Raw genomic sequence first — 8,972 nt, 5'->3', positions numbered from 1 at the left:
CTGAAACTCTGATTGAGCAAATCCCTCCTTAAGACACGTAACTATGGCAACGAAAGCCGCTCCCATGGCAACTGCAGCCAATCACCAATGAGAACCCACGGTGCTGCCTTCAGGGTCCGCTGGGAGACACACACGATGAGGCTTTCAGTTACCGAGAGAAGTATTTCGATTTTTTGTTCCCTTTTTTCAATTTAATTCCTTTTTTATAAAAGCATAACAGGTCGCCTCAGGGCACACTATGCCAACATAATAGGGCTGCATAGTGTTGCCACGTCAGGATCAGTTTGTATTAACTTGAAAATGAATTGTTACAACGAGGTGTTTTGAATGTATCTTGTAATAAATGCGATGTAAGTGAGAACTTATTATCACATTCAAAAGTGTTCTCGTTATTATAGAACACGTATGTATTTCCATTTTTGGAAAGTCTCCATCCTACACAAAAACATATTCACCGGTAATTATATATTATTAGTTATTGTTTACGCTAACAATTTAGATTTTACATTTGATATCTAGAGTTCAAATCAGAGAGTCCTGAAGATCTACCAACAATGGTTTGAGACTGAATATTTATTATTAAGAATAACAATAAAAGCATTAAGCCGTTACACATAAATAATAAAAAGTAAACCTAAATGTAGATTTTAACAAAACGTTTCAGGACTTTTATTTTATTTTCACCTGGTCCTTCCTTTGCCTTACATGGTGCTATGGTAGCCCAGAAAGGTCCTAATAAAAATGATAAGTTATAACCGTTAAGTGTAATTCCACAACAGCATTATACTTTTTACATTCATCTGTTATTAAGGGTAAAATTGAAACGAAAAATTGAGAAATCCAAATAATATTTGCACATTTGGAGCTTTCCAGTGGACGATATTCATATAACTTTATTAAGTTCAATAGGTCTGTTGGTGACAGCTGGAATAACCTCACCTGATTGGCTCCTTTTAGGATTTCTGACTGCAGCTTTTACTCTCTTATCATGTCTTCTTTCCCCCTTCTCCCGTATAGTGCATCCGTAATGTTCCTCTGTTTATGTCTGAATCTCACCTGCGATCAGAGAGATCCACACACGGTCTGGTCCAGGCCCAGGTCCATGTCCATGTCCAGGTCCAGGTCCAGGTCCAGGTCCAGGTCCAGGTCCAGGTCCAAGCCCAAGCCCAAGCCCAGGCCCAGGTCCAGGTCCAGGTCCATGTTGCAGGATGCGGGGGCCGTCCTGGTGTATCCTCCAGGCCCCGGCGTCCGCCATGCTGCAGGGCGGCGAGCAGACTGATCGAGGTGGTGTCAGGTGACCCGGGTCAGGTGTCTGCAGGTCCAGAGGGGAACCAGGTGTGAGTTTACAGCCTCAGGTTTCAACACACATTCAGGTCTGAGACTTCCTGCTGTACACACTGTACATCAAGTGAGAGGGGCCAACACAGAGAGACGTCACGGAAACAAAACCCGGGTCCACAGGAAGTCCAGAACAGAACTACAATACCCAGAATCCCGCACCAGAGACATCTGTTTATATTGTTTATTGCAGTGACTTAGTGCCAGATGTGTTGCTGCACCAAAGATGTTTGAATCCACTTAAATATTGTTTTACATAATAAATAACTCCAATCACGTCTAAACCTGACACCAGCATGACAAACTACATGAGGGGAAACATTCATATGTTATATGTGGATAAATAAAACATGATTTTTACCATCAAACCCCTCACAATTAACTCTCTATCGCCCCTCAAGTCGACCTCTTGTGTCCCCTCACGTTGACCTAAAAACCTCGGGTCTCTTTACAAACCTCCTCATGCTAAATTCTCAGATTTAGACGTCACCCCAGACACTGTAGTTTACCCCTCTTTCTAAACTCTAGGGTTTGGCCCTTAAGTCCCTGGTTTACCACTCGCATTTAACTCCTGTTTTACACACATTGTAAAACTCTCAATTACATCTTACTCAACCTCTAGTTTGCACCTCAAGCGAATCACTAGGGCATAGTTCACTAATAGGTGGACCGCGGTCCGGGTTAGGACCCTGACGCCAACCGATACAGACCCAGACCTATAATCAATTGCCATGATCTTGGTTTTGTGTCTGTTTCCTGTTTTATTTTGAAATGTTTTCCCTCTTGTGTCATGTTTAGTTTCACTTCCTGCGTTTCCCTCCTGTGCCTGATTGTGTCACCTGTTGCCCCTGTGTTTCTCCTCCCCTCTCCAGCTGTGTCTTGTCTTGTGACTACCCTTGTGTATTTAGTGTCTGTTGCCCTTTTGTCTCTTGTTCGGTTGTCGTCCTTTCCAATCTGGTCATATCCATGTTCTGTGCCTTTTCCCGTCCATGTTACCTGCTTGTTCCTGCCCGTCCGTCTGCTCCTGTTCCTGGTGTCCCTGTGTCCCCTGGTTAGTGTAGGTTAGGTTTTCCTTTGTCTGAAAGTTCAGCTTTAATTTGAATAAAGCTCGCCTTTTGTTTGGACCCATACCTGCCTCCTTTACTCACGCTGCACTTGGGTCCTATTTCCCCCACCCCTGACAGAACAACCGAACCAAAAATTGACCCGGTAGTACTTTTGGTGTATTTATGGAGGGTGGAGGAAACCAGTTTCTAAAGAGGCTCAGGATGCAGCTCTTCTTCGTGCACGCTGGGAATTGGCAGATAAGCCATGGTTAGAAAGCTCACTGCCGGAATATTTAAGGACATTTGTCACTTCCCCAGAGAGCCTGCACCCTTGCCTTAAACCTCGTGTCACAGCAGTCATGTTTCCGGCTCAAGCCCCAGCCACTACGCCTCCATCTCCTGCAGCCATGCCTTTGGTTCCAGTTCCGGCTGTCATGTGTCCAGGCCTTGCCCCAGCCTCCATGACGTTTCCACCTGGGAAGCACCTGGGAAGGGTTAGTCTGTTCTCAGTCCAATGTCAACAGCGAATCACGTTCGTTCATTTCCAATGTGAGATACAGCCTGTCCCAATCACGTAGCGAGATGACAATGGACCTGGCCAATCACATCGCTACTATCCAATGTGGAGATTGGACCTGGCCAATCACATCGCTACTTTCCAATGTGGAATGGATGACGTACGTTACGCGCCAAAGCAAGCTCAAGCACAGCAAGCACAGGAACGCTCTGCAACAAACGGACGCCATTGTTTTTTCCGCTTATTCTACTTAGAATCTAGCAGTACGATTCAATGGTAAGTAACTATTCAAATATGTGTCTCCTGCTGAAAAATGCATGTGGGGTTTATTTTAATCAATCACACGAAAGTATCCGATTGTTTTGCTACCTGTGTTACGTTACGTTAAGGCCAGTTTATCCACCATAGCTAACAATCGCTATTGCTAACTTGCTGGTCCATTTCGATTTTGCAGAGGAGGTGTTTGTGAGATTATCATGCCAAATGTGTGATTTATAAATAGGATAACGCCATTGTTCTAGCTAGCGTGAACTGGCATCATATAAGGCGGTATGCCAAGCTTTAGGCTAGCTAATATGTGTCGTTCGTGGTGGTACGTTAAGATCAATAAATGTAATGTTTATAGGCTCAATATTAATATGAATACAAAAAGCCATGTAAATGTAAACAAACTAACGTTACGAATACGATCTACATAATACCCTCATTATCACTATGACTAGCAAATCATATCAACTACTTCACCTTATCAGAGGTGATCAGACACCCAACATTATTGTAACTTGATTGATTTGATAATGCAGCTGTCTGTCATGCTGTGTGTGCGCGTTTGTGCTGTAGTGTCACAGTGTATTGTCCAAAGGATGCTCATTGTTTATTGTTGTCCATTTTCATATTCATATTCCCTTTAGATGAGCAACAAGCCTAAAAGCCACAAGGGCCTGGGGGAAGGACAGTGGATGGCAAGGCTGAGGGCATTTGCCAGCTCAGGGGTTTGGCCTTCTGGAGGCAACAGACCAGCCCCTAGGCAGCGGAAGTGGTATGCCCTCTATCAGAAGGTAAAATATGGCAATACATAATGATGACTTGAAAAATATACCCTACAATAGTGCAGATACTATGAATAAAGCAAATGACTGTACTACCTACCCCAGACTAAACACAGTACTGATTGTTTCAGATTGAGAATTGCCCCATGCAGGTCCGTGGACAGTCCACTCTGTTTGGAGGGTCAGTGGCCTGTAACTGTGGCTTTCACGGTGCTAAGGTAAGGTGATCTATGTTTAAATGATGTATCGTTATGATTAATCTGGCATCTCATGTCTGCTGCAATGCTGTAGCTGTTATCTCATAACACAATGCTGTTGCTTTAGCAGCCCACCACTCAGCCTCCTGCCGCTGCCTCACAGTCTGCTGCTGTGGCCCCTGGTGCAACGGCTGCTGTGCCACCATCACAGTCTGCTGCTGTGGTCTCGGACCCTGGTGCAACGGCTGGTGCAACGGCTGGGAGCTACAGCTATTAGACAAGATGGTTGAAGCCAACCTAATTAACATCTATATAGTCATACCTGGCCATCTCCCTTTGGTCAAGCGCACTCCTTACACTGACCTCCAGACATACCTTTATTTCTAATGTGTTGTGTAGGTTATGCTTAGTGTAGCCTTTATGTATGCCATACATTACTACATTATTGTTGTCTTCTAAACAGGATGCACCTGGAGGAGTTCAGCTGGCCACTGCGGGGGCTGCAGCTTCGGTGTGGTTGCCAGCAGAGATGTATAAAAACATCCCTGTCCAAGACCAGAGGTGGATTTCAAACGCCATCTTCCACTCTGGCAAACTGCGGCAAGACCTGAAGCTGTGGTACGAGCCCCCTGCCCCAGCCCTCATCTACCACCAGACACCGACACCAGACCGCTTCTTAAACCACAGGCTGATGGTGTGGATGCCCTACCACCTGTGGAAGGTGAGGGTAACCTGCCCTGAGTGTGGGAAGCAGCTGACGGGGTACGGTGTCCACAAGAGGGCTCGGAAGGTCCTGGACATCGACAGGTATTACCTGATGGTGACAGAGACACTCGGGTGCACTGTGTGTTCTGTGAACTACCTGTCCACCTCCGAGACTGTCCGGAATCAGCTGGACCTGCCGCACCAGAAAATGTTCCGGATGATCCTGACCCGCCAGTGAGTAAATGGAACTCTGCTGTCACATTCAACTGTTGTTTCGCCGGCTGCGTATGATAGCCTTTACATGACTGTAATGACCCTCCCTTTAATGCGTAACTAATTGGAGCTACATGTTCATTTCAGGTACGCCTGTGACATCCGTGTCATTCGCCTGCTGCGTGACCGGACTCTCGGGAACAGTCCAGCACGTCTGGTGAAGCAGCTGAAGGAGAACCATGGGGAGGAATGGCTGAACAGGTTGGCACACTATCTTGGGGAGTGTGCTGAGTTTGTTGGCCGGCCAAGCCTCTTCCCAGTGGTGTGCCAGGATCCCCCAGAGCCCATTGATGTGCCCACCAGTCGCTGGCTGCTGACGGTCTATGGCAGGGACATCCTCTCTCGCCTGGACCATATTAAAGCCAGCATCACATCAACGTTTGGCTCCATCTTAAAGATGGACTCAACCAAACAGGTAATAATAATACATGTGTACAGTGTAGTTAATCTATATACTCTTGCTCCTGTAGATAGTTCAAATTTTACAGATTTTTTTAACATCGCTATTGTGAAATTCCAGATCACAAAGAAGCTGGCTGGCCATGCCAAGGGGACTGGTCTCTGGGTCACCTCCATTGGGAACGAGGTTGGCCAGATCGTGACCAGTGTGGTGACAGTGCAGGAGGGGCCAGGACTGGACAGGATGGTGGCAGGAGTGATGGAGCGGTACCGCCTTGCAGCTGTCGCACCCCCACTGCTGCTGTATGTGGACTGTAACTGCTGCATCAGTGAGGGGTCCACCACGCTGCAGAACAGGTTTGGGGAGTGGCCAGACCTCCAAATACGGCTGGACATCTGGCACTTCATGCGGAGGCTGGCTGTTGGGTGTACCACCGACGCCCATCCCCTCTACCCCACCTTCATGAGCTGCCTCTCTGCCTGCATTTTTGAGTGGGATGCAGGGGACCTCTCTCTGTTGCATCAGGCAAAGAGAGAGCAGCTCAGGCAGGAAGGTGTGCCAGCCATTACTGATGCTGCGGTGGATGCCAGGATCAGTAAGAGGGAGCTGAGCCAGTACTGCCGCAGGAGGACGCGCGGCGTGGAGGCCACCATCAGCCTCATTGGGCGGCTGCTGCAGCAACTGGGCGGGACCAATGGGAATGACCTGATGGGGGTGCCACTGCTGGACCAGGTGCGCACGGAGCACATCTGGCGTGTGCAGCAACGCCACGTCAGCTGCATCCAGGACCTGCCTGGTGTGCAGCTCTACACCGAGACCGGCACCATCAGGAAGGGAGGTGTGGTCCTCACCAGCTACCGCTGTGCCAGGGGGTCCACATCCCTGGAGTCCTTCCACTGCCACCTGAACAGGTTCATTCCAGGTTGGTGTCTCCCTTATGTATATAAGCAGTCACTATGCTCTTTTATGAAAGCACTCATTAGATTGGAAAGCTAGACCTTTTTAATTGACTATTAATATTTCATTGTTTTCACAGGAACCAGTGCAAATGCGCTGAATTTTCAGCTCTACCTCCTGGAAGGCCTGAACAGGTGGAACCAGGACCGGGGGGCGGCGGCGGTGACCAGCAGGCCATCGTCTCTGCTCACCTACTCCGGGGATGTGACCCAGAGCGTCAACACCAACAACATAAAGGTGTTTGGCCGGGCATATGTGCCAAACTTCAGGCCACCCTCCAAATACACCGGTATGCTAATGTAATGATATCTGTCTACCTAGTGTATATGCTTGACATCATACATGACATTAATGTTTATTAATTATGTGTGCATGCTTGTTTATCTGTTCTTTTTCATAGGAGAGCTGCTTGGTGTTGACTACCTCCTAAGTCAGACTGGGCAGCCCCTGAAGGTCAACCCTGACGCAGAGGAGACGGAGGACATGCTGGAGGATGTGGAGGGGGGTGAGGAAGTGGACGAGGGCATTGAGGAAGACCATATACCTGACCTCATGGTGCCAGGTCTCCTTGATAACCCAACACAGCCTATCTTCTCTCTGGCTGCTCCCTCCTCCGTGGCTGCTGCCTCCTCCCAGCCTGCTGCCTCCTCCCAGCCTGCTCCCTCCTCCCAGCCTGCTCCCTCCTCCCTGGCTGCTCCCATCCAGCCTGCTGCCTCCTCCCTGGCTGCTCCCTCCTCCGTGGCTGCTGTCTCCTCCCTGGCTGCTCCCTCCTCCCAGCCTGCTGTGAGCCACACCACCCTGGTCCAGTGGAACAGCAAGAGGGTGCAGAGGCAGGAGACTGCGGTGGTCATGCAGGGGCTGGACCTGCCCAGTCGACTGTCTGTGGCGGCTGACCCTCTCCCCACAGCCAAAACGCGGGCCGTGTCTGCACCCCCCCAATCTGGCCCGGCTCACCAGTACCACCTGCCCAGCAGCACCGTGGGCCAAGCGAGGAGAAAGACCACACACACACACACACCCGCAGTCGCCACACACACACACACACCCGCAGTCGCCACACACACACCCGCAGTCGCCACACACACACACACACCCGCCACACCTGTGGCTGTGAGGCCACGTACTCCTCGGCAGCTCTTCCCTGCTCCAGCTCCAGCTCCAAGTTCATCTCCGAAGCTGATGCTGCTGGGACCAGTAGGTGCTCAGGTGCCTGTCCTGATGGCTGCCCCACAGGCCCTGAGCTACAGCCTCATGCCTCCTCCTCCTCCTCCTCCTCCTCCTGCTCCTCCAGTCCGCAAACTGACCCGCAGGGTACTACACAACACCTGTAAGCAGTGTAAGGAGTTTAGGACGGCAGAGACTGGACACAGCCAGTATAAAGGAAAGGTGTACTGCCCAAACATTGAAACTGTCCCAAAAGAACAGTGGCTGGAGGACATGAAGAAGAAAAAAAAAAGTTTGATTCATATATTGTTCATATATCATATTGTAATAAAAGTTTGGTTGATAAAAAAATATATGCTTCACTGTCCCCTTTTCTCTCCTTTCCTCCTCTTTTTCTCCTTTTTTCTTCTTTTTTCTCCTTTTTCTCCCTTTTTTTTTCTTCCCCCTCCTCTTCCTTTTTTCCCCCCCCTTAACAGACTATTGTTCCCCAGCTTTGGCGCCAGGCCGAGTCCCGGCCGCCTTGCTACCAGCTGCGGTCCTGCCCATTCCATCCCTTCCTGCCCAGTTGGCGGCCGGCTGACTCCAGCCTCGCCTGTCCAGTCGGGGGTCCCACTCACAGCTGTTCCGCCGGGGGTCCAGCAGACATCATGTCCTGCTCTGTTGGGGGTCCCGCCGTCACCTGATCCGCCGGGAGTCCCGCCAGCACCTGATCCGGTGGGGGTCCCGCCAACACATGCGCCTACTCCGTTGGGGGTCCCGCCAACAGGTGCTCCTGTTCCGTCGGGGGTCCCGCCGACCCATGTCCCTGTCCTGTCGGGGGTCCCGCCGACCCATGTCCCTGTCCCGTCGGTGGTCCCGCCGACTCAAGCTCATGTCCCGTCGGTGACCCGCTGACTCAACCTCATGTCCAGTCGGTGGTCCCGCCGGTGGTCCCGCTGACTCAAGCTCATGTCCCGCCAACTGTAGTTCATGTCCCGAATCCTGCCTCTTTGGGGGTCCCGCCGACGCCTGTACCACCCGGTTTCCCGCCAAAGCCATATCCTGCCTCTTCGGGGGTACCGCAGACGCTAGCACCAACGGCGGTCCTGCCGACAACAGCTCATGTCCCGTCGAGGGTCCCGCCGACTTGTGTTCTTGTGTCCTCGGTGACCCTGCCGCCTCCTGCTCCAGGTGCTCCCGAGGGTTCCCAGTCTTTCAGAGCGTCTCGCCGTCCTCCAGCCCGTCCTCCGGAGCTGCCTCGTCGTCCTCCGGAGCTATTTCGCCGTCCTCCAGAGTTCCCTTGCCGTGGCCTCTGCCCGTGTCTCCGGCCTCCGGAGTTCCCTCGCC

At 50.6% G+C, this 8,972-nt stretch overlaps 1 protein-coding gene across 1 annotated transcript; it reads left to right on the top strand.

Moving 5' to 3' along the window:
* Positions 1–3,108: 3,108 nt before the first annotated feature.
* On the top strand, positions 3,109–8,540 carry LOC134869173 (uncharacterized). Its single transcript, XM_063890623.1, has 10 exons — positions 3,109–3,177; positions 3,813–3,959; positions 4,082–4,168; positions 4,611–5,086; positions 5,213–5,540; positions 5,646–6,447; positions 6,562–6,771; positions 6,883–7,460; positions 7,617–7,855; positions 8,123–8,540. The coding sequence occupies exons 1-10, from the start codon at positions 3,175–3,177 to the stop codon at positions 8,538–8,540; spliced, it is 3,288 nt and encodes a 1,095-aa protein (XP_063746693.1). The 5' UTR covers positions 3,109–3,174.
* Positions 8,541–8,972: the final 432 nt, after the last annotated feature.

The sequence above is a fragment of the Eleginops maclovinus genome, chromosome 9 (assembly GCF_036324505.1).
Source record: "Eleginops maclovinus isolate JMC-PN-2008 ecotype Puerto Natales chromosome 9, JC_Emac_rtc_rv5, whole genome shotgun sequence".
NCBI lineage: Eukaryota > Metazoa > Chordata > Actinopteri > Perciformes > Eleginopidae > Eleginops > Eleginops maclovinus.
This window is presented reverse-complemented; position numbering and strand designations above follow the sequence as displayed.

Excerpts from the sequence above, each read along its gene's own strand:
- LOC134869173 (XM_063890623.1), top strand. Across the intron at positions 5,541-5,645 it reads AGATGGACTCAACCAAACAG|ATCACAAAGAAGCTGGCTGG; the intron begins GTAATAATAATA and ends GTGAAATTCCAG. Across the intron at positions 6,772-6,882 it reads GCCACCCTCCAAATACACCG|GAGAGCTGCTTGGTGTTGAC; the intron begins GTATGCTAATGT and ends TCTTTTTCATAG.